The sequence below is a fragment of the Ornithodoros turicata genome, chromosome 3 (genome assembly GCF_037126465.1).
Source record: "Ornithodoros turicata isolate Travis chromosome 3, ASM3712646v1, whole genome shotgun sequence".
Lineage (NCBI taxonomy): Eukaryota > Metazoa > Arthropoda > Arachnida > Ixodida > Argasidae > Ornithodoros > Ornithodoros turicata.
The window spans coordinates 107,237,995-107,264,152 of NC_088203.1; the positions used below are offsets into that span (position 1 = coordinate 107,237,995).

General features: G+C 44.5%; 1 protein-coding gene across 6 annotated transcripts in view; it reads right to left on the reverse strand.

Moving 5' to 3' along the window:
• LOC135389152 (uncharacterized) overlaps positions 1-22,411 on the reverse strand; it is a 37,733-nt gene extending 15,322 nt beyond the window's left edge. For 3 of the 6 annotated variants that reach the window (XM_064619173.1, XM_064619172.1, XM_064619170.1), the window contains exons 1-10: positions 11,913-12,302; positions 8,686-8,883; positions 7,088-7,200; positions 6,883-7,005; positions 6,349-6,432; positions 6,187-6,290; positions 5,442-5,567; positions 5,152-5,248; positions 1,927-2,063; positions 58-180 (exon numbers count right to left, since the gene is read on the reverse strand). In XM_064619173.1, coding sequence (XP_064475243.1) covers positions 58-180; positions 1,927-2,063; positions 5,152-5,248; positions 5,442-5,567; positions 6,187-6,290; positions 6,349-6,432; positions 6,883-7,005; positions 7,088-7,200; positions 8,686-8,883; positions 11,913-12,205 — 1,398 coding nt within the window. In that variant the 5' untranslated portion in view covers positions 12,206-12,302. Of the gene's footprint in view, positions 1-57; positions 181-1,926; positions 2,064-5,151; positions 5,249-5,441; positions 5,568-6,186; positions 6,291-6,348; positions 6,433-6,882; positions 7,006-7,087; positions 7,201-8,685; positions 8,884-11,912; positions 12,304-19,056; positions 19,174-22,248 lie in introns of those variants that run through there. The other 3 variants (XM_064619175.1, XM_064619171.1, XM_064619176.1) reach the window with 3 other exon arrangements.
• Positions 22,412-26,158: the final 3,747 nt, after the last annotated feature.

A 26,158-nucleotide genomic window follows, 5' to 3' on the forward strand; every position in this document is an offset into this window, starting at 1 on the left:
CCTATAAGAACCCAAAACTGCGTCTAACGTGAGTATGCAAGATGGGTGACATCTTACTCTATTTTGCTGGTTCAAATCCAGGGACATTAAAATGTTTCCATCCGGTTCGTCGGAATCCGTTCGGCCATCCTCAGATTCCGTGTATGCTTCCGTAATTTCCTCTTCGATCTTTTCTTCAATCTATAAATTACAAAGAGCAATCCATAGAATAAAACCCTGCCACAACATTATTTTTTGCACACTGTATACATCTTGCACCTTATGCAGCTCTGCCAGCATTCAGGAACTATGAAGCCATTGTGATACTTTGAAAGAGATAAGATAAAAAAAGCTACGTATAAGTCGCGCTTTTGTATAAGACGCATGGTCAAAATATTCAGAAAAAGGCTACGACTTATACGCGGGAACATATGGTATCAGAAATGCCTCTTTTTCATTTCTTGACAGCTTAAGGCCGTTATAATGAACGTTTTTCGCGGTCTGGTCAGGCGCTTGTAGGATTCAATGTATACTTCGGACATTTATAACGAATTTCTTTATAACGAAACTACCGAAATAACGAAGTGATTTTGAAGTCCGTAGGGCGAAATTCGCTACCTTTACAACGAAGTTTCGCAAGCAAATGTCGAATTGCGAACTTTTTGAGAGCGATTTTCATTCCGATGCGGCGTGCTCGGTGCCACAGATGACGGTTCCGTGGGGGTCATAAAAGGCGGGGAGATGGAACAGGTGTTCATCCTCCTGGCATCTGTCCAACCGGATGACTTGATCACGTGGGTAGGGCGCTGTCTGGATTGGTGGACCTCGACTGTGCAACCTGCTTCTTGTGGGCAGGCTGTACCGAGCAGGCGAGGTCTGACACGCGAAACAACGGTAACGCTGCGCCATCTCTTAGGTGAGAGCAGAGGCTTGGGAAGTGCCTGCCCTCCGCGTCCTCCTATTGGCCAGCATCCAGAAGGCGGAGCCTCTCTCGCTCTTGGTCAGCAAACGCAAGGATAGTCGCAGAAGAAAAATTCGTATCATCCGAAATTCGTATAAAAAAAATTGAACCAAAATGAAAATTGAGGCAAGAAAATAGACAGTGACTGTTCATTTTCCATTACTGTCAGTGAAAGAGGCCGCTTTTGTGTCTTCGTTTTTGGCGTATGCTGTCGAAATTCGCGAGATGATTCAAAAGGCCCAGCACGTGCTTTCCACCCGCGAGTCGTGCGCTCATAAAGCAGGCTTCTCCTAAAGCACACAGGCATTAGGTGAAGCCGACTTGCGGAATGGTGACATGCAATGTTGCCAGAAGCTGTCCCCTCCACGTGTTCTGGTCGCTGTTTTCGTCAAACAATATCGCGGTTTATTGTTCCGAGGGAGGTAAAAAGGTCAAAACAGAGATAAGGTTCCATGTCTATTGTACGTTGAATGTCTGAGGTGCGCTGATCAGACCAACGAAATTCTACCAATAAACAAGATTGCTAGTATTTTAAGGCATTTTTCCTTTGAAACATCCGTTTTAACGAAGTCACCTTTACAACGAAGATTTTCCGCGGTCTCCTGAAGTTCGTTATAAAGGAGTTTGACTGTACTGCACTAGCTGAACAATGCTTTAAAAGCCTCCTACAGGTTAACTGTGCCCACAAACCTAAATTCGTCCGCGACTGGTTTAGTAGGGCGCACAATGCTTCTGAGTCACCATGCATTACTCTTACATGCTTCAAATTGCTCCTTGTACACTGATCACATTGTGGAAACACTCATAGGAGACTACATACTTGGAGCACATTTGCACGATATTAAAGCACACGCGTAATATATTCGCGCTATCAAAACATGCGAGTTGACCTCCCATCTGCCGCGTGTTGCAGTATAGATAAAGCACTTATCTAAAATTGAAGCAGTATGGTTCTCTAGATACTTATAAGCCTGCAGAGTGCTTACAATATAGGGAAATGTTTCTTCCTTTGGAGAGCGAGTCCAGAGGAATTCGTCGGATTCTGTCGTTTCTGTGAAGCCCTCTTCGTCCTGTCCAGAGTCAGAGAAGGGAATGTCTGACTGGCACCCCACGTCAATGTGCTCTGCACAGAGTGCAAAAAAAGCACATTTATCATTTGCATACTTGCTGTTTTAGGCAAGTCACTTTTATACTATTCAATTGAACCAGCCTTTCACATAAAGAGTGATAACTAATGAAATTCCTAGTGAAAAAGGTTCTCTAGGTAGGCTATTTGAGTTTGCTATGCTAGTATTGAAATGGGATGCAGCCATATTATGCCATGATCTACATCCCTATGTACACGCTTATGTCAACATATCATTATAACTTGGTTCTCAGTATTAAAATATCCATGCATACTATAGCGTGTGTTATGATGAGACCGCAGATCTACTAAACATTCACGAAATATGCGCGCAATTATGTGTCAAAAACTGTAAAAATATGCAGCGAAATATGCAGCATCAACTTGGAAACACGTTTATTTTTGCGCAACTGCGACATCTCCTCGGGCTATTAGCTCCTCAACACAAATAAGAAATGGCTAGTAAATGGAACCCAGCACACTGTCAGTTATCTGGCTTGATGTTCCAGACTCAATACACTGTGTTATAGAGTTTCCGTGACTGGAGCTTCAATGTTTGTCTGGTAGGATCAGCTTGTAAACTGAGAAGTACCTCCTAATATTGCTCGTGATTACAAGAGCTTAGTGCAAATGTTGCAACCTGCACAGAAGACAACTGTCCTGTAGGATTCACCAATAATGGCCACCTGGAATGTTTACCTCATGTGTGTCTCATTTAAATTTTTATCCGGATGACACAGCACACGCATGCCTTCCTAAGGTCTCAGTCAGTCCACTGGTCTCTCGCGTTGCCAATAAATATCATGGGGGGTACATCAAGCTTCCTATGGTCACCTCCATGTATTGAACCTGGCCCAATGCACTAACACTTGGCTCCCTCTGCCGTTGCTGTCCTTTGGTTACCAAAAATAATACTGTTTCTGTTTCCGGTACCTAAGAAATTCAAATTTTCATTTCGGTTTCCAGATGACTTTCGCTAGCGGTTTCCATTTCAGTTTCTGGTAAAGGTAGCAAAAATATTTGTGTTTCAGGGTCTATTTTCATTTCCTGCAGAATTTGGGCAGTTAACATTTCCATTTCCAGTAACAACCCCTTCTTCCTATGCCATTCTTGAAGTAGGAAAACACAGAAGACATATGTGGTCTTCCCCGACCACTTATACAGGGTGTTTGCTCTAACGTGTCCAGAAAATTTATTTAAAGCGAGCGATAAAAGTGAAACGAGTACTACTTTTCAGCTACTTGACTAAGAAACAGGTGCTACCAGTGAAGCAGTACCTGTTTCTTACTCAAGTAGCAGAAAAGTAAAACTTGCTTTTCTTTTATCGCTCGCTTCAAATATAATTTCTGGAAACACGTTAGAGCAAACACCCTGTATACCCAGCACAGACTCAGGCACCAACTTTACGCAACTTTGGTACAAACTCGAGCACAGCCAATAGTTAGTTACGCGTTTGCAGTGCTGCAGTTTCGTCCAGATGGGAGTGCAGTATATCCCGAGAAGCTTGTGAGCCACCCCGCTTGAACCTCTCTGCATGAATCATTCGCACTGTCTACATTTTGCCATTAAATCAATCTGATGACTGGTGAGATGTGAATGAGAGAGTACTAATACATGCATATTTATTTATTAATACCCTCAAGGCAAAGCACTACAGAAAGGAGTGGCGGTGATTTATAATTCAATGGAACGTATCAGCATTCATACGAAACAATGACCATGGAACATGGTTCCACTCCACGCTTGTTCGAGGTATGAAGGAATTAAAGATACTATATATGTATATTAGGAGGAAAGGTAGGGGAATTACGTTTCCGTTAACATTTCCAGGCTTGAATTTAGTTTCCGTTTCGGTTTCTGGTAAAGGTAATGAAAATATTTCTATTTTTGTTTCCTGTGGAATTTGGTTATCTAACGTTTCTTGTTTCCAGTAACCAAACCTAATATACATTACCCGTTGCAATATTCTGAGTCTCAGGCACACTGTCGTGCAAAACAAGCAGAATTTTTGTTAAACTTTCTGCACATTGTGGCTGTCGAAGTATGCATTCATGCAAAAACATACAGTAGAATCTCGATGATACGAATCTCACGGGGTCGCGGAAAAAATTCGTATCATCCGAAATTCGTATCAAACGAATTAAACCAAAATAAAAAGTGAGGCAAGAAAATAGACAGTGACTGTTCATTTTCCGTTACTGTCAATGAAAGAGGTCGGTTATAATGCTTTTGTGTCTCCGTTTTTGGCCAATGCTGCCCAAATACGTGAGATGATTCAAAAGACGAGCACGTGCTTTTCACCCGCGAGTCGCGCGGCAGTATTCTAAAGCGAGCCTCTCCTAAAGCATGAAGGCGTTAGGTGAAGCCGACTTGCGGAATGGTGACGCGTAATGTTGCCACAAGTTGTCCTGATATGTTCCCTCCACGTGTTCTGGGGTTCTGGTCGTTGTTTTCCGCCAGAGCGATGTCACGCAGCTTCGCGGTTTATTGTTGCGAGGGGGGTAAAAAGGTCATAACAGAGACAAGGTGATAAGGTTCCGGGCCGTTCAATCCCTTTGATCTTATCTCCACCACCACCACCAAAAGGAAAGTCATTGCTTGCATTGCGCTACATGATGTAAGGGAGTTCGTGGTGAGGATAGCCCTCCCTTTTCGAAAGACGCAGCAGCATGACTCGCGCGCTCTCGCGTCACGGGGGAACAACCTCTGTCGCATCATCGGCTCATTCGTATCATCCGTAAAGGCAAGATAACGCGTTCGTATCATCCGAACTCTAATACATGGGAAGAATAGGCATTCCGGCCGGGACCGGAGAAGAATTCGTATCATCCGTGATCATCGTATCATCGAGATTCTACTGTATGAGATAGATCCAAACACGCACTAACCTGAAAAACATGCAATTTCATGCACTTTAGAACTGGTACTGTGGCATTCATACACTCCCCAAAATAATGCAGATACATAGTATCATCTGTTTGGAAGTCGGGAAATACCCAGGAAAAAAACACGCAAATCTGCAACCTGGTCATGATGATGATAGTTTCTGGTGGTCTGCTACAGGTTATGATAAATGAAATATTACCTTTTTTAGAAGTTTGGATGATATCTGGCTGACACGATTTGTCACCTCCTTTGCTGTCACATGATGAACTGTACTTTCGCTGACCAATCTCAACGGCCTAAACAAAGTGACACGCATTTATGGTTCTAAATGTATAAAGTACCCTCCATATGACTTTCAACTGAAAGACGAGGGATCGCTTTAAATTGTGGCTCAAACCTGAATCCTCAAAACAGAGACTTTCTGGCACTTACAGAAAAAATCAATAGTACTTGCGCAAACCTTGGGACAAATACAACCAAATAATTCACCTTGTTAATCACTGCCATGACAAGAAGGTCTTCATAGGCATCGAATGAGACATCGTCACACTCATCCGACACGTCGGAAAAGGCAGATGATGAATTTCTCCGGCTGTTGTTCGCTTCGCACACCTCCTGCATCAGCACAGATTAATTTGGATAACTTTCAGTGTAATACCAAATGCTCCACTCAAAATTCATTTTCCAAGCGCACAATTTATGTGTATAGAACAATCCCCCAACAATTATATACCTGGTTTTGTTCTGCAGGATACAATATTCTATGTAACAGCTGTCCTGCGCTGTTTACTGATACGTGTTCCTCGAAGTGATAAAAGCAGATGGCGCACAGTTCAAAAGACACAGGACAAGACAGACGACAGTGCTGTGTGTGGTATCGTCTGTCTTATCCTACATATCTTTTTAAGTTTCCACAGAGTACTTTGATCGCTTTTAGAATGTCTCACCAACAAGCCCGTTTCAGTACCATATTCCTCAAAGGCCATCCGGCCAACACTCCCCTTCAAGGTACAAGACATACCATGACCTTCATCTGCCAATACTTTCTCGTAACATTATGTTTAGTATTGGCACATTTCCTTTCATTGCAACTGATAATGTATATTGTGAGGACAAGAACCTGTAATGTCCAAATCAAAATCAAATCTAAAAACTTTATTTTCTCAAATTCCCATTTAAAATTCCACTAGTCAAATTTCACGTTAAATGACAAAGTCTTAGAAAGCACACTTACCCGTAGGCAGGGCAAATTGTTGGCATCGCTGCACAACCTTTGAACACACTCTTTGAGGTCGGCATGGGTGTTGGTAGGAGTGAGGTCAGCTTCTTTTGGCATATCTGTAGGATTTACTCAAACTCATTCAATCGATTTACTCGTATGAGTTTGTTAGCTTACCTTGCAAGGCAGTGAGGAGCGAGCTGGAAAACCGGAGCACAGCTTTGTGAATTGGCACGCGGTGATCCAGCACCACTTGATTGTCTGTAAATATTGACATTCATCACCAAAAACTATTATTAACCTCCTTTGCTCCCAGTAAAATACTCGCACCAAATGAAGGGATAGAACGGAGCTTTTTTGTTCTCCCAGCCTGTCTTAGAAAAAATAGAGACGTCAGAGTGTTGTTAAATCCGAATTTTTCGATTTTCACAAAGAGTTTGTTGATGAAGGTGATGAACTGCCTTGCCTCATCACAACTTGGTGCAAGTGCTCGCATAAATTTTTGATAATTGGTGATAAACAGCCATTTTCAATTCTGCACATAAGTGGTGTCAACCTATGAACCCTCGTGCACACTGATGTAGTTGAAAGTGCATTGAGCATGTATAACTAGAGTGAAAGGGCTGGTCGAACTAGGAGATCAGGCGGGTGCCTTTCCACGGCTGCAACACAAACGCAAGTTACGTAGAGCACAACCGAGGTAGTACTTACAAGAGGGGTGATTAAACATCCGGCCGATACAGGCAGAGTCTAGGCCTTCACCTAAGAAACCCTCCAGGACGGATTCCATGTGTTGCTGAATATCTGTCACTTGAGGCTCGTGTGATCCTTCCACTGGAAATATGCGTGGCATTACAGCTCAACATCACAAATCTATTCAGAGTAATGTAAACGTGTCAAATGGTTGAGCACTCACAGTCTTTCTTTGGCCCGTAGATGGAGAGGAGAACCTTTGTGCTACCAAACTGATTGAACCTCATCTCGACATTGTTGTAGAACCACTCACACGACTGCGCACGCAAGCTCCTGCTGGCAGAATAGCCCCTCTCAGTGACACTAAACACCCTTGTACCGGAGGAATGTGCCATCAATGATTGCTTCAAACATAAAAGTCAAAGCACGAGGAATGCATGCTCCACGTGCGACCTGCTAAGTGACGTGTAAAACTGAAATTTCAATCAAGCACAAGTACTGTTATGATAAGCAGATTATGTTGTGTTATCTGCCCGGTGCAGGGTCATTATCACGTAACTTAGTGTTCTTATAGCTTGAGTTCAGGGCTGCTAGAGCGAGCTGTGTGCACCGTTTGGGACATGTAGAGACAAGATGAGTTTAATAAATTTTTTTCGTTGCGCTGCTGAGATTGCCTGAGTCATTACGGGTATGAAAAGTAGACAATTTTTGAAGAAGTAAATCGGTAATAAGCGTATCTACTACGCAAATATCGACAACACGTAAAACCAATTTGGTTTTACGCGACTCATCGCACTTAGCTTTCGAAGGTGGTCACTCCGATTTCATTCAATGTTTTTTTTATTTACGACGCAAATTAATAAAAGCTGACTCTGGCCACTTCTGTCGGCTGTGGCCAAAACGGAAAGGAACCCACGACCTACTACAGTAATTCTCGACGCGTAACACGTGTGTTATACACGAAAAAAGTTTGAAAAATAGGCCGTATGTGTTATCTCAGAGTGCGTGCTATACGTCGATACATTTCCGTGTAAGACCGCCATTGACCCTGTATAACATGCAGGGAGATGACGGGTCAAAATCCTGTTGAAATCAATGGGTGCGTGTTGTACATGATGCGAGTTATCCACAAAAAATTACGGTACTATACTAGAGAGCTAGACATGCGCAAAGCTCCCAGCACTGAGGTACAGGTAGCAGTTCTTGTGGTCACCGTTGCGCTATGGAATTTCACGATAGTAGACACTGTTTGTTATCATGTGATTTGCTGAAACTGCCACAAGGTATGACGGGCCATAGGCGTGTTTACGAGGAAGAGCAAAATAATATGTGGGTAGCAAGCAGTAGGCTATGTAGCAGACAAACGACAGTGGCAATGATGATAATAATCCATGAAGAAGACCGAGAGACACGGACACAGAAGATGACACACGTAAGTTCTCAGACGCAGCAATAATTTATTGGTTCATCTCAACTTAAAAGCTTAAACTTAAATCTTGGAAGGGGTGCGAGAGGGATAAAAGACGCATTACTAAGTTGAGATGAACCAGCTAGCCTGCACCCTTTCCCTAGTTTCACGATAATAATGTTGGTGCCATTTCCTCTCCCCAAATGCCACGTAGCGCCATAGCGGCCACTAGCGTACCAATCCTTTCATCCGTCCCTCCCATAGATAACTATCCTTTGTCAATGTATCTAGTATAGTAGTAGGTCGTGACACAAACGAATCTGTTGTCAGATCTTCCACCAGTTAGAGTATCCCAACAACCTCGTGAAATGCACAGTTTTAGGAAGAGCAGCGAAATGTGTTTTGAGACAGACCTTTGCTGGTCGCAGAGGCGGCAGTACCACACCTTGTTCCTTGCATCGTACGAGGAACAGTCGCGGCACACGCATGCCTCACATTCGCCACATTGGAGACGCTTGTTGAAGAGAAGATTGAAGGTTGCGCAGCAGAGGATGCAACTCTTGTCATTCGTGGTTACCCGTTTTTCCACTTGGAGTTTGTCTCCAAGTTTCCTGAAAGCAAAATGCTATCATACTGCATAAAGTACGTAATGGAGACAGTATGGACCAGTTCTGACAATTGGTACCATCAACTCTCCACAGTGAGAAGACAAAAATTTGGTAATAGCACAGAGTACATGGCAGAGAGAGATGCTTGCATACGGTATAACGACACCTTCCTGATGCTAGACCAGTGTACTTGGGGCACAGCTGCACTTTTGCTACGAAGGAGTAGCTAAACAGCCCTGCGTTGAAGAACCTCTCTTAAATCCCCTAAACTAACATAGAAACAAAGGATTTTTCATTCAGCCCCGTATGCCACCTAGGATAATCCTTTCCAGCTAAGCTGCTCACTTTCCGTGACATTTCCCCGAGTGAATCACGATGACAAAACTTGCTTGCCGTTCTGAATCTGTAACCACGCAAGTCCCTGGCCTATTTATAAATGCAGCGTGGTTAGGTCCATGAATCATGGGTGACCACCTAGCTCATACCAAGGCCTCCCATACCAAGACAACACATACCGTGACAGATCATACCAAGCAAACTCATACCACACTCATCTCATGCCAATTCAAGTTACGCTACAAAAGATCATACAGGGAAACAAAAAATATCGCAGAATGTGACTTCTCTGATCTTCAGACTGAGGGACTTCAGGATTACACTCGAATCCTGAAGCACACTGAAGGGTCGTTGAAGTGCACAACATGGGAGACAAGGAATTTTGAAAAGACACCAAATGGGAATTGTCCAACATTTCCGTCGTCGTGTGGGACACTAAGGCACTAATCATTCGAGTAGGTGAACGGCCTCAACCCCTATTCTGTGTTGTGTCGTCTTTTGACTTGTTCCCCGGCACGGGTGTTTTATCGCTTTTAAAGTATGCTACACCAAACAGCCCAATTTTTAACCATTTTCGTTTTCCCTATTCTGGCTCATCACAATGCCACAAGAGGTCCATTGGCACGCTTCTCCAGGCGTTGTTTTTGTGATGCCTTTTCAATTTCTGATTTGATTTAGCTTTTCTAAATAAAAAAAAAAAGAAATTCAAAAATCCCAATAAAAAAAGTTTCTCTCTTTGTTTTCTTTTTTTTCTTCAGCCACTCAAAAGTTGGAAAAAGATTCAAAATGGCATCTTTTGTGCGCCAGCATGTTGTGAGGCTCCTCAGTTTTGGTTTCACATTCAGTCTACAAAGTACTTCATACTTCAACGAGCAGCAGCTAAAGATTGGCATCATCGTTCGTCGCAGTGCTCATTGCACTTCCGTAAAATAGTTTGCCCGCTGTCGATCGAACGTCGGATGCATTTCTCTTTGTGCGAATCACGAACCCCAGGAAAAGAGGTAAAAATCACGGTCGAACGATTGGTGGATCTGACGGAAATGCGTAAGCATTAAGACTCGAAAACCCTCCAGGAACTATCCTTCACAACGCTACACAACCCTTCACAAATGCTAACGAACAGCATCCACAGGCAAACGCGCCTTTCGGGCTTCCTCTGATTCAGCTTCGCGGCGCCCTCAGGCTTCTTTTGCCGCCGGTGCTCCGCACAGCTTTCATAACCCATGGCGCACCCACCATGGAGACATCTCTGCCAAAGCTACATGTCACCATCTGGGGAGCAACCTCTTAACTGCACTTGGCACCACCACTGTCTTGATTGTTTGGAACACGTGATTCGTAAGTTTTGCATCATAACCTTGCACTGCAATGCCCAATCCCTTTGAAATCTACAGGGATTGAATGTCATTCGGAGGTTTATATGTAGATAGCACAATGTTCTACTAGCACACGCAGCGTAATCGTAGGAGCACTGCACACTGGCACGGGTCGACTTTTACTGGGTAACGCTCCGTATATACGTGTAAATGCTGTCATTAAACGAGCAAACAAATTTTCAGAAAAGCAACACAACAAAAACCTATTTTTTTTGTTTGTTTTTTCGAGGATGAGACATTTCGGAAATTTTACATCTCTCCGGTCCAGGGCTGACGAACAATGCCTGAAGGAACACATGGGGAGCGTGCAAGCGAGCTGGTGGGCATTTTATGAAGGCAACATTTCCTTGAGATTGAGGAAGATATAGAAGACACACACAGTGCCTGCCTTCCGTATCTTCCTCAAACTCGGGGAAATGTTGCCTTCGTCAAACGATGCCAGCACCGTGGGCCGTGCCGCTAAACATGAAAGTCTGGCTCGGCCTGGTCATGCAGCCAATCAGGACTATTAGTTCATATCATCACAAGCTTACATGATTCCTGCGCATATATTTGCAAAAACAAGCAAAGGACACGGCATTATACGTATTATTCGGCCATCTAAAAACCTCCTCAAAGCCACTTCACATTGCTCCCGACTCCTCACATATTTCACAATCACGTTCGCAAAGCTTGGTGAGAGGGGTAGGGGTTGGGAGAAGGAGTTTGTCAACAATATATATATCCTTATATATATTTCTATTCATATATTTCTGTACATTTTACGTGTGCTGCAACTGACGAAGCGCGGTCGTCATAAAACCTTTTAGATGTGTTTCATGTCTCTGTAACTTCATTTTTTGACATCCTCTACCGATAACGTGCTTGCCCGCGTGCGTTCCGGATTTAATTTGGTCTGGCGCTGCTGTGGCCTTGTATTCTCTTATACATTTGTTCGCTAAGGGCTAGAAACGCGCAAGTCACGGCTGAAAATGCTAGGCCGGGCTCTATTCGCTTGAGTCACCATGCCGGGTCGCATAAACACAGGAAGACCCGGACCGAGCCATTCTTCGATGCACCCGGGCAGATTCTCGCACTACCGGACAGCCGCCGCCCACCCCATGTCACGTGATAGGGCCGAGTGGCCGAGTCACGTGGGGCTCCGCTAACGGAGTGCAAAATGTGATCCCCCCGGCAGATAGGCAGCCAGGAAAAGGTGATGACGATTAGAAACGCAGTTCAAAAGGGCCATCCGTGGAACAACTGCAGTGCATTGCGCATAGAAAGAGGCAGGACAGAAAATGTGGCATCACTGTAAACAGCAGAAACCCGTCTACTTACCCACTTGTCTCCTTTACTGGAGATCTATCAATTGGAAACAAGTTGGAAACAAGCTTGCACTCCAGAAGCCATCGGATCAACAGAATCCACATATGTGCCGCCACCCAGATGGCTCCGCAAGCCCACACAAAGATCATCTCGCTCAATCGGAACACTGAAATCATCCCATCTGATGATGCACACTTTTCATCATCTTTTGCAGACGACACCACACCATCACTAAACAACCGTCGGTAGGAACTCTCTAGCAGACGACGCCCGGAGAAGATGACGCTCTGCACCAGTCGCATCATTTTGAAAATTCCGCATGAAACGTAAACGTTGACGGTGATACTGTCCCAACTGTCCCTTGAGCGAAACAGACCTCAGCGAACGGCCGCCATGATGCGAACGTCTGTTGACAGAGCGTATATTTGCCGCGCGCCGATAAAGGAAGGTATTTTTCGCCGGTTCTTTTCCTCCTGAGAATCTTCCTCCAACGAAGGACGTATACCTGCGAGGTATTCCCGGTCGTCCGAAAGGAACTACAGCAATTTTCCTCAACTTTCGTCAACTTTTTATATTTCACCTCCACGGCAGTTGTCTTTCGCTTTGCGACAAGGACGGTTGCCGCAGGCTTTACCTTTCAAGGTTACGTTTGCAGAATCTCAAAACGCGGAGATTCCACACATCAATGAAATCTCGCAAATGAGCATCCAGAGCTGCCTTTCAAGCCGCCTCGAGGTACAAAATCTGATTTTCTTGCGACTGGGCGCCAGCAATGGCATGAAAATTTTCGTAAATCGCAAGAAACGACTTGCTGCTTCTGCCTCGTTGCGACTAAAAAAAATTTTTTTTTAGTCTGCAGAACGAAAAGGTTTTACGGGAAAGTTTCAGTGTTGTCTTTTACGTTTGAGTGACGGACAAATCGCAGCATTTTCCGTTTCGTGCACACTGCAAGTGCAAGCAAGGCCGTGGGGCAAAGATGTTGGCACATATGCAGGGTGTTGGCTCTAAGGTGTCCAGAAATTTTATTTAAAGCGAGCGGCAAAAAAGAAACGAGCGCTACTTTTCAGCTACTTGACTAAGAAACGGGTGCTACTAGTGAAGCAGTACCTGTTTCTTACTCAAGTAACAGAAAAGTACCACATGCATTTCTTTTATCGCTCGCTTTAAATATAATTTCTGGACTTGTTAAAGCAAACACCCTGTATATAGTGTAACTTGCCTGCAGTTGCCATCAACTGGAAGCTTCTGTGTGTGCCGTCGTCAATGTGCTGTTATACTAGCTGAGCCTCGTACTGCTTGAGGCTGCGTTCTTTAATGAGGAATGACGTCACACAAGTCTCAAGGGAGTTCCTAAACGTTGGCTCTGCTGCAGTGCAAGTTTTGATGCGTACTAGTGAAACTCAAACGTTCGTTATTTATCGTCACCGTTCGAGTGACAGCTTTTATTTCGTAGATATTTTTGTAAATACGCCAGCTCCAGATTACTGGGCGTGAATATCGATGCGCTGCATATATTAAACCTAGAAGAAGCCGATCCGTACTAATTATGCCGTGTCGTAATCGCCACTTCTCGCCAACGAGCAAGGAGTACATTTGTTGTTACGGAAACATTTTGTCGTGTTCGTTTAAAAATCTGCTTGTATGAAAATCATGGGTGCAACGCGGTGTTTATCTTCCGCGAACTTTTGCCGTGACATAGGAGCACTTTGATCGATTTTCAGGCGCGAGAAATTGAATTTTCTCCGAAATTTCCCAAGCCAATGTCACGTTTTTACCAGAAACAAAACCAGCATGTTGCACACACACAAAGAAAAAAGTTTTGACAATTTGCGCCTGTCGAAATGACGTTTTTCTCTTTTTTCAACTATTACCACTTTAGTAGGGAACCTATTTTGTGACAGCATGGGGTAAATCCGACGTGCGCGTTCTGTTTCTGAATAGAGAAACTTGAATTTCTCGCGACTGAAAATTGATCAGTGACCCTATGTCATGGCAAAAGTTGACGGAAGACAGAAGCCGTTGACCCCATAATTTTCAGGCAAGATTTTACAGCGACTATACAGATCCTGTCCTGTACGTGGCATCGCCGAAAACCCAGGGAGATGAAGTGAGGAAACCAGATAACAGATATGACGATATATTTTACTGCGGGAGCTGTTATCTCGTTTCTCGTTGATAACTTGCAACCTCGATGACTCCGACGCGATGATAAACGGAGCTGCCGACATCCTACCCAAGCAGCAAAATGTACTGAAAGTCGAGTGCAATAGGGGTGGACGGGTAGGTGGAAGGCCTCGAACAGACTCGTGAAACTAAAGAACATTGATAAGACACATACCGTCCACCGCTATTGCACTCGACTTTCAGTACATTGTGCTGCTTGGGTAATGCACGTCGACCTCGACAAAGAGGGTCTACCATTGCACATGTGGCTTCACTTCGAAGGAGACGCCACGGCCACACAGCTCTGTCGCTGTCGTTATTTGACGACACTAACTTCCATCGTATCCGTCAGTTTTTAATACGTTGGCATTAAAGCCCTCCCTACGAAAGAATCGCGGCGTGGTCTGTCCGTAGCCACGGTGCGGCCCGCATGTGCGCTGGTTGGAAAGGGAAGGAGAGGGCGCGCGGAGAGCGCGACGCGGCGCGTCGGCGGCAGTGCAGCTGGGTGGTCGACAGGTTCAGACTTGTCTGCGCGCGCGCGCCATGGGTTATGAAAGCTGTGCGGAGGAGCGGCCGCGAAAGAAAGCTGAGGCTGCGAGACGGCGCCGCCAAGCTGAATAGGAGCAAGCCCGAAAGGCTCGTTTGGCCGAGGATGATGTCTTGCGTTAGCGTTGTGAAGGTGAGTTCCCAAAGGGTTTTCAAGTTTTAATGCTAACGCATTTCCGTCGAATCCACCAACGGATCGACCATGATTTTTCTTTTTTTTAAATATATTTTTGTGGGATGTTAGGTGGAACATCGTGTATATCCCTCTTGTAAATATCCGCAAAATCAGCTTTAAAGTGCCACTACGGAATACATCCCGTGCCCTCCTACCGAAGTTATCTTACTGAAACCTTCTTGTCTCACTTTACATTCTTGCAAAATATTTTGGCTTTACGTGACGCGAAAGCCAGAGAAAATTGATTTTTATTTTTGAGAACTGTGACGTCATGCTAGGCTCCGACGGAACGCACGGCTCTCATTTGGCAACGTTGTTGCCCTTCGCGTCTTCCCGGGGGCTCACCTTTTGAACTCCGTTAGCGGAGCCCCCACGTGACATATCATGCGACCGCTCCGACCTTCGAGAAAACACAAAGGAGGGAGAAGACATTTCTTCCATGTTCCCCTCTTTCAGTGCAGGTGAAAAAAGCTACGCTCAATGATGCTCCAAATGGTACCGTATTTACTAGCATGTTGGACGCACTCGCGTATAGAACGCACCACCAACTTGAGCGCCGAAGTGCTGGTACTTGTTTTGTTTGCCGCACATTAAACGCCGACTTCAGCAGCATGGGCGGATCGTCTCGCGCCAGCCAGCATATCGCGCAGTCGACGAGAAGGAGCGCCTGGCACCAGAGTGGAGTGACGAATGCGACGGACATGAAGTATTTTGCCTACGCTTGACGGAATGGAAGACGATTTGGTGTGGAAGGCAATCGCTACGTTGGATCTGATATCTCGGAATAAAACGGGAGTTAAGTGAACCTGAAGTGTTAGGTTCCAATTTCCCCCCGCGTATTGACCGCACCCCCTCAATGGCGCGATGTTTCTGGGTAAAAATGTGCGTCTTATACGAGAGTAAAATGTATACTGCGGTATACTGTACATCTGTTCCTTCGCATTGGGTTAGAGAAAGCTCACTGACATACCAACTACAGCCCACCCGAGTAGGGACCTTAACCAGATCTGCGGGGCAATCCGAAACTACTATAATAACTGAGTAAATAAGCTTGACACATTCTTCTGGAGTGATAAATAAAGTTGGTTTGGCAGTCGGTGACTCGGTAGTTGCCAAAAGAGCTGCGAAGCTCATAAACGAAACCGAAACTTCCGAAGGTTTCCTCTCCTACCTCCTGTACCCTGCGTGACGTCACCGGTAGTCTCGTGCGGGCCACCGGCTGCTTTTCGGGCACGCGCTTTGTAACTTCTTCGTGCCACATGGATGACCAATCATCTGCTTGATTGATTTCGTTCTAAAATATTCGCCAGCGTAAAAGCAAAGCATACAGAAAGCCGTACACGAGGAATACCGATGAGGTGAAGCCCAGTGTTGCTGGACTGCATTTCCGTGGAGGAGCGCCTAATCATTCAAACGAAATAATCCTTTTCTAATTATCTGCGCCACTTGGGGATGAGAAATTGTATTCGCTGAAATATCATACGGAACGGATTGGTGTCGCGCTGTTACCTCAACACGTTTTTGGTGCGGAGTCTCCATTAAAGTTTATTATGTAATAAACGTATTTTGCAGGAATACTTCTTTACTGTAGAAATAGCATAAGCAACGGAAGTGTAGGTACGGAAGCACTACGTACTACGGAAGGTACTACGTGCAAAGCCTACTCAGAAAGCGTCCCTGCCAGTAGCGTAGCAAGAAAAATATTTCTGGAGGGGCTCTACGGAAACTTTACATGGGGGAGGAGGATTTCACCCTCGTTTCCCTCTCCCTAATGCACTGCCAAAGCTAAGGTTTTGAGGGAGGGTTGAACCCCCCCCAAACCCCTGGTCCAAGCGACATCCTGTGAGGCATCCATGGGACTACATATATAGAAAGTTTGTCTGGCAGGACGCCCCATGACCTTGGACCATGACTGGGAAATAAAAATGGGGAGAAAGTGACTCAACAAATTCTTTACTCTCAGGCTAGCTCTCCACCAAACGGTTACCCAACGAAGCTAACCTTGGCGACAAATCTTGCATGTACACAACGCACGTTGCAAATTAAAACTTTGTTTTACTTCAAGAAAAACACACAATGAACTGAACTGGTTCCACCGGTTGTGTTGTGTAATCTGTGAGATTTGTCAACAAAGATGGAATTGCACCAACCAGCCAAATTCACGCTCGCCTATGAAGCTACTTTAACGCTACCTCAGGTAAAACTACATCAAATCGCGACAGCGGGAATACAATGAACAAATGCAAAACAGCACATCATCCTAGCACACATTCTCCACATCACAGCTCATTATAGAGTTGAGCAGCGCTGAGATTGTCCTGCTTCTTACATACACACTGTTACAATATCAAAATTCCTCTTATCCAGACAACTGAGTGAGTATTTCAACCTTTCCTACGTGTATCTAATAACGGTGCAACATGACGTGTCTTTTCTACTATTGCACACACTGTTCATCGAGTGAGGTTGGCCATATGAGACGAGGGATAGGCGGGGAAGTGTCTCAATAGGTTGTGAAATGCTGGGTGGGACACTGAATTTCAGCTTTTGGCTTATCTTCATGATGCGCTCACCTTAGTCCGCGCAACTCCTGGTGCGTATCTACACAACAGATTCCAAAATATAGCCGTGCTTCATCTCTCATTGGATTGCCAGTATTGTTTTCCACTGGTAGCCTGTGTGTGTCAGGGGCATAGCGAGGGAAATGTTGGCCACCTTGTATGTATGGCAACATTTCTTCATGGTGGCTCACGATGATTTGCTGAAGAAATCAATAAATGTGGTCACCACTGGATGGCGATCACCATTCGGCCTCGAAAGTATGGGAGCAAAGATAGCTAGATTTTTTTGTGTGTGCGCCCTCCCCCCGTAGAGGTTCCAGCCCCCCTCCCCCCCCCCCCAAAAAAAAGAATTCTGGCTACAACCCCTGTTGTGTGTGTGTGACCACAAAAAGGACGCTCAGAACTCGAGCAGGGCCCTCTTCAGAATGCAGACATGTTTCGAGAGAATGTCTTTTAAATCGTAATCTCGCTGAAGCGAAATAATTACGCATTATACACATACCATTGGAAGAAACGCTTCTTCAGTCACCGCCCCGTAAATGCTGGACACGAAAGGCTGATATCAGAAACGAATACGCACGTTGCCCTTCACTGGATAAAATTTTGAAAAAAATAAAAACCATTCCTCCTGCACGAACCAAAAGTGCACAATCATACAGTTCTTCTTATTGATGTTCTGCACTTCCTCTGTGCCTGTTTTGGTACCTTGTGCAAGATCTCACGAGGCTCAAGACAAACACATAAGGTGGTAGGAAATGTGGCTCCCCACCACCATTTTTCTCTTTTTGTAAATGCTTCAAATGCCAAGGTGTTTTGCACCTCTCTACAAGCAAAACTTGGGATGATTGGTTCATACATAAGCGAGAAAAGATAGCTCTCAGAAACCAACGACCAAGGTATTGTAAGAATGTCTCTAGGTTAGTGATTGGTAGAGTCCCGTGTGTCCCGCGCTTGCTGAGAGTTAAAACCAGCGATGGTGCGTTGGTGCCAACAGCATGCTTCTCTAAAAGAGAATTCCTTTATGTTACCTGTCCGAAGGATCTCAGATTTCAAAATGAAGACCAGCACTTGTGCAACAGCTTGTGCTGACCTCAGGCAGCACTCCCTCACTCATAAGTCATACCTAGAGTCACTGAATAGCTACGCTCTAGTCATACCCATCCTGGCCACACTGGGGCACCCGCGGCTCACTACCCTATTTCTTCCTATATCGCGGGTCGGGTGGATTTTTGAACAAAATGTGCGGGCAGATGTGGGTTCCGCTTCCCAATGAAACTCGGGTTGCAGGCCGGGTGCCGATTGGCACCGGCAGATACGAGTCTGGTGCGGGTAAAAAAAAGAAAAAAAAAAAAAGAAAGAAATCCAACCCGCGCAGGACTCTAGCGATTGGGGCAGCATACCGTTCACATAGACACCAATTTGACCACTCTGGCCGACGGAGATATCAGTAAATACATCCATAGATTGATAATAATTGTTATTAATTAACGATAATAATAAATTAATTAATAAAGTATACAAAACAAAGAAACGAGAAAGCAACCATGGTGTAGAGTTTTAGTTCATAATGCGACAGAAAAAAGAAAGAAAGAAAAAAAAAAAAGAAAGAGGGTAGGTTGGGCAGAATATCCAGCTGTCACTAGGTCCATTTGCGGATGCTTCCATATTTGGAAAGGTTTAAAAATTGCGCCAGAGGCGAAGTAATCCTCACTTGAGTCGTTCTTTTTCTCTAGTACGCAGTTCAAAGTCCCGCTGAATGACTTCCAAGATCTTCTGGCACTCCTCCTGGCTCAAGTGGGATAGGTTCAGGCGTCCCACCATCACAGTCCTGAAAGTCAGTGTTGTCACTATGCTACAAATACCTTCGTTTTTATCGCACACTTTGCAACATAACGGCCAACAATATCAAGGAGGCAGTTCCTGCTTATGTGTTCTCAGTTTTTGGGGCGGAGAAAAGTATCGATACGACCAGACCCAGGAGGAGCTACTGTAAAAAGTAACTAAGTTGCACATACAGTTAATCTAAACAAATTACTTGACAGTTACTTTCCTAAATGCCGAGCACTCGAGCCGTTTATTCCACATTCCGATGATTCACATTTCTGTTACCACCGATGTGTGATGCGTTTGCTTTAAAAGCGTGCAAATGTGCTCTAAGCGTGTGGTCTGCGATGTGTGGTTTTGCAACTTGATCAGAATAAAAGCAACAGTTTGAAGCAAGCGGACACACTACGTTGTAACTTTATGTATGTGTCACTCCTTCGGCCACCAGGAGGACGATAGTAGTATTCATAAATAAATAAATAAACTCAGAGATGTTGTGTCCCTGCCTAAGTCACAGACATCCTTAGATTTCTGGATCTAGTTGACCTGTCGGAGTTGACTTGTCTCCAAGTATAAGTTACTTCCCAAGACTGTATACAACACAAGCCAGAGTACAGGAACCAGAACAAGTTTCTTTCATACGTTTCCGTGTACGGTGTTATGTGGAGAAATGAATTGTAGACCTTCCAAACCACAACTAATCTAGTGTGGAGATGACATTTCTTGAGAATGAGTGAAGACAACGAACGCGAAACAATAGGACGAGTCTCATAACCAGCAAAGAATAATTTATTTCACAGAGGCACGTGGCAGAGGTTCGTGTACATAAAATTGTATCATCCGTAACTCTGAGCTCTAGTAAAGGTGATGACATAGCCAATCATTGTTTCTCATCAAAGATGTGTGAGCACCCTTTCTCTGGTTCCACATTCCCCTCACTTGAGAAAGATTTGCGATCTAACGATAAATCCTTCCTGTTTTACATTATGCCCACTTGAGTTTCCAATGAAAAGGCCCTTCAGGCTCAAACCCTTTGACGGGAACCTAAAGCAAACTAAGTGGAAGATCCTTGCCTTCCTACATGCTCAACATATCAAGGAGTCCACCGTCTCATCGTTCTCAAAGGCCAGCATTGACACTCTTTAGATGAAATTTGTTCGTCATTGTCTTCCCTCAATCTCAAGGAATGTCGTCTCCAGATTATCACCAGCTCGCTTGCTCCCTACTTTAATACGCAACATAATCTAGTGTGTTCTCCGCCCGTGATATGCGTTTAAAGCAAATTTTCAGGGAATAGCCAAACTGGAAAACCACATTGATACGAATCGAATCCTTGATACAGGTACGAACAAATAAAGCAACAATGTGGGTGACAGCTGCCTGCAGTGGCACACATGCTCTGCCATCTTCTCTACAGCTGCATGATATTGCAGATCTTTCCCAAAAGCTTGCATAAAGTTGTTCTTTCAGGCTAAAATTCTCAAAGGTTGTCCCTTGTTTGTTACAACATGTTGATACAACATTCACAGTTTTTCCTGTCACTTTTCTAAGCTGACTACACGTTTTTCCAAGAGCAGCAAACATTCATTTCCCTTTGAATGTTGATGAGTATTATCTAAAAGAGAATTTACCAGCCACAGAAATTCTGTATTTCGTGAGAAACGTCGCAAAAATATTTGTAAATTAGTCTGACACAGGGCAGTAACATTTGCTTTTTGCATTATAATAGTAATACATTATACGGCATCAAAAAACATATTACAATACTAGTACTAATACAACTCAAATGCTGCATTGTAATACTACCCAGTAAAGCTGTATTACAATACGTCGGTATGATAAAAAAATACTTTAATTTAAAATTCCTTACTGCGCTGCAGTGGTGCAGCCATAGGGGCTGAGGGGATCGGAAGTTCATTCTACAAAATCATACTTTTGGTAGTGCATTTAGGAAAGGAAAAATGGGGATGAAATCCTACTCTCCATGTGAAGTTCCCACAGAATCCCTCCCAAATATTTTTCTGGCTACATTAATGCTAAGCTGCACAGGGACCACAAAAACATGAACACGTACCGTACAGGTCGCTTTTCCCCGTGTGGCAAATGTGGGCAACCCCCTTACAGCAGACTTACTTCAAAAATATATTTGCAGGAATTAAAATTTGCGAAAGATGTTGGAACCATCGTTGGTTTTGAGCTCATTTTCTTCGCAGTTCAGTATACTTTGTGTCACTCGAGCAGCATCCCACTGTCATGGGCAAAGCATTAAAAGTCATGTGGAGCTCGGAATAACTTTGTTTTTGCAGAGCTAGGAGTGTGTGAAGCTGTAATAATGCAGCATTCACATACTGTTGCTTCTGTTCTGTGGAAATGATTTCCAACAAGGTGAGCAGGCTGTAAATTGAACTGTATTTGATACTGAACATGGTGCTCATCATACGAATGGACATGTTGGGAGGGAAAGAATTCCGTAACTCAAATATTCCGTAACTTAAAAACCCGAGACTGGGGGTCAAATGTTCATTTAACTGTTTCTACTTCCTACGTTGTTTGAGATCATTTTGCAACTGGCAGCGTAACCTAGGCTTCTTGCTCCAGAGCTACAAAGGGATGGGCAAGGCCAATAGAGGAGCTAAAAAAAAACTCAACTGATTCCTCGCCGTTTTGTCCAAGTAGACTACTCGCACACCACATATCAAAGCGAAATCCACAACAGGCAAAAGGAGACACGACTGATTATGAGGCGGTCTATTCCTGCCATAACTTGCGGGACTATTTCAGGGGTCGATAGAATCAGGCGCCTAAACGTGAAAAGTAGGTGAAGCAAAAGAGAAACGACAAGGCGACATCGCAAGGCCGAAATAGCTGGTTTGACACTGAAAACATGCACCACATGACCTTCGACAACCGCAGTGATATGATCACCAGTTGTCTTGCGGTATCCGTGGACAAAATTATGCCAAGTCAGCATAAATAATGTGAGATGTACAAAGTTAGTTATGTTTATGTGGACGTGGAACGTCTCGGCTGGAGGGGTCATCCCCGAAGGCAATGATCGCCGGGCCATGTAAAGACTTACCCTGTACGTCACTATCCAACGGTGTTGGCGTTCAGCACGGCACGCATTGTCGTTGAATATGCTGTTTTCTCAAACATCTGGTACTCAATTCGCAGAATTCTCAGTCGCTCATTCCCACACCTGTTGATTTACCGGGAGCTTGCCGCAACTCTCGCTAGGTGTCAATAGACCTCTCGCGCCATCTCGCACCTCCTACGAGATGTCTGTCGTCTGCATGCTCTGCATAAGTTCGACGTCGATCTCGAAGAGGTAGATTTATTATTAAATTATTTGAGGCTTCGTGACGTGCTTCGTATGGGTGTTTCTCCTCACACACAAGGAATGCTGGCTAGATGTGGATCATGCTCTGTGTTATTCCCACTTTCTCATGCGAATGTATTACACCCCCCGCCCCTTCACATTGCCGCGACACAGACAAGACAGCCAACAAAATGAAGCGTTTTTGTCGTGATCGTTGCTATTTAAGCTAACAGTGGCTTCATCTTCACCGTCGACCTAGGGTCTCGGTTATTCGGGTTTATGCGAACAAATTGGAAAATCATGCATGCACCGGTAAAATTCGCAATTTGGATTTCTTGGAAAAACTCCGCTTATGGGGTTCCGGCAACGCGAGAATCAATCAGAGAATGAGAAATTGACAGAACACTTTCCACTTGGTGTCGGAAAGCCTGTTGTTTTTGCAAAATGATTTGAATGAAATGCATTGTAGTAATCAATTGTTGTGGGGCAGCACACTGAGGCTGCGAGACAGATCCTCCACTCAGCCCGAACCTCCAAAGTTGTAAACGGAAGGTGCACAGCCTTTGCAGTCAGAGAACAGTCCAATGAGGGTATCTTGAAGGCTGATTAATGTTGGTTATAAACAAGGAGCATATTCTCAATGAGACAATCTTGTAGCACAAACATGTTCTGCCGGAGCTTGCACACGTCAAATTGCGAAGGCACAAGAGATCCCTGCCCAGCTAGTCTGCTTATGTGTGCCATTTGGGTGTTTCCCTGATTGTACCATAGCAGCAAATTTTCCATATGAGACAACAAACTCAAGATCAACAACAACTTTATTGCGAGCTCAAGATCATTTGCGTCGATCAAACTAAAAAAATGGACAAGTTGCAAGATAGGTTACCCAGGCAAGGATTTTCCTGCAGTCCCCCTAGTTTTTTGCAAGTGCAAAACATCCCCCGAAAATGCTGATGTTCATATAACCATCTTCATGTACAGCTTGGGACAAAAGTTTACGGAATATGACACCGGCATATTTGTTCATAAGGGCCGTAAACTTTTGTCCCAAGCTGTACCCATAAACACGGGGTCTTCCTCAAGTGCTTCTCATGAATTAAGGTGTTTGTTCAAGACCAACATCGAGGCGCTCCACTCAAGCCCGCATTACGTGATGAGGCTGGAAGCAGTAGGGTACTTTGCTTACCAAGTCGTGCACCGTGTCGACGGAGTTGCTTTCGTTACATCTGGCTGGGAGGCTTTGCCGTGCCTCAACGGTTGAAGCTGATCCGCTTTCTCAGCGCACACTTCACAGAGTGTGCTCTTCGGTAGCATAAAGCAGGTGGAACGACTACACAACACTATCTACAGCACCTAATGATGGAAAATGTATACATCAAGCACTAGGTCCTCCCGCAAAATACGAGATAGATACAGAGGGTGTGCAACAAGTACAACAACATCCTGGAAAGAAATCCTGGTTTCAAGACCGTGGCTGCTGTTGCAGCTGTTGTAACTTGTGACACTTTGACTGTTGCCGACAATATTCCTCGAGAGTACTTCTGTTTGTACAAGGCACGGACCTGTCACTTCAATAGCTGAAGAGAGATCGGCGTACAAAATGATTCTGAGTGACAGAAGGAATAACTTTATGTCTGACAGAAGGGCAAGGGCGCAGGCTAGCTGGTACGATGGGAACTGGGAGACACGGGCAGAAAAGGACAGACACAACAAAGATTCTCAAGACGCAGCAAAGTTTATTACGACAAACACCTCAGAAGGGGGAGGAGGGGAACAAGAGGGGGTTTGCTTGCACAATTCCCGTGGTTGCCAATTTCGAGAGACGTATGTCTTTCTTGCATTCAATTCTTGCTTTTATACATTCAGCAAGGAGACCGGTTACAGTTTCCAAGACCTCGCGTCCCCTACCAGTTGCTTTGGCTGTTAACCTCTTTTACGATTTACAGTCTGAATTGAAGTTTACGCATTGAATTATCATGATGCCTTTATTGGGAAGCAAATGCTTTCGCGTGCGATGTTCGTTCTAATCTCAGTATTTACGAACTAAAGTGAAGGATTTGTTTACACACTATGGTTGGGCATCTGATTTTACGTTAGCTACTACCACAGTAGAGATGCCTACAATTCTAGAGAAATGATATGGGGCACCCTACTCGTAGAAATGCCTCCCAATAGATGACTCCTTCATAGAAGCTATATCGCAGTATTGTTATTGTCTTCTAGAAAATATGTGCCTTTTCAGTACCTAAAAATCTGCTCTCTGAACATGCAACTTAGATTGTACATTATTATTCAGTATAGATGGCCTAAGCGAGGCTATGAAAATGGTTATTTTCTTCCGCAATTTATCTAGATGAAACTGCAATGACATTGTTCACGCTATGGCTGGAGACTGGATTTTGCGACATAAGTACGTAAGTGTTGCCACCATATGTGTTGCATCAAAGGAAAACCAGAGGACAGAGGCTGACACAAGGTTTATTACCATCAAGGATGCGTTGCTCAGGTCAAAGCACACAAGAAGCCATTGTTGGTGTCATTAGTGGATCATGTACTGACTGGAACTACAAATTTTGGGGGACCCGGTCAAACACTATGAATACAGTGTAGGACTTGTGCCAAACTTTTCAGATCGTAGTGATATGCACATTAAGTAACCTCCACATATTTACCGTGGCATTAGCAACACGAGAAGTTTGACAGTCTCTTTGTAAAAATTTGGATCAAGTACCTATAAAAGTAGTGCCGTGTTGACCAGTAAGTAGCACAGTTTCTGCAGCGTCAAATCCTGTAAAATGTCCCCCAAACCCTCTTTCTCTATACCTATGGCTGGGCATGAAGCAGAGAAACTTGGCAGTATGTTTCTCAATGGACCTTCACAGATGCGTCTTTGGCATATGCAACTCTTACATTCAGCGCATGTTAGCAACACCATCTGGAAAGACCACATCACCCTCGGAGTTGTGAGGAAGCTCCTTATGGGGGCAGTGCCCGTTTATATACTATGTTGTAGTGCGACTAATCAATTCCCGTGTCATTGCTTCTATGTCCCCTCCTTTGTTGAAAGCTTAACGTGTTTGTAATGGAGTAGCAAGCTACATTGCAGCACCTACAGAGATGATTGGTGGCAACTTGATCGATGAGGTTTTAGACAAACGTCGGGCCATCCTGAAAAAGGTGCAACTCAACATTCATCTGCATTAGTCATTGTAGTTACAGAAAAACACCAGCAGTGCTAGTTTTACCGCTGCAGAGCCGTTGACTGCCTCGTTGAAACCATTTCAGAACTTTTTTTTAAATTCCGCATTAGCGTCGCGAAACAACCGTGGCTATTAGTGGCATACACCTGTGGCCAGATGGAGAGAGGACAGCGTGGTTAGTACATATTCTGGGCTGACCTCAAGACAGCACAGCTGGTGGTAATATTCTAACCCCCCCCCCCCCCCCCAGTCTTCAGCATGACCTTAGCTACCACCAAAGAGCAGATGGTGTTACCTGCTTGGCCACGGCGCTGGTATATCATAGAACTGAGCTTCTTTCTTTGCGGGCAGTATGTTCACGGTGTTTCAAGATCTCAAGTTTTGTAGTGCATAAGGATAATGGGATGTCATGTAGCATAAAGGAAGACAGTGAATACCACAGAGAGCACATCTTTCCTTCTCTATCCGCA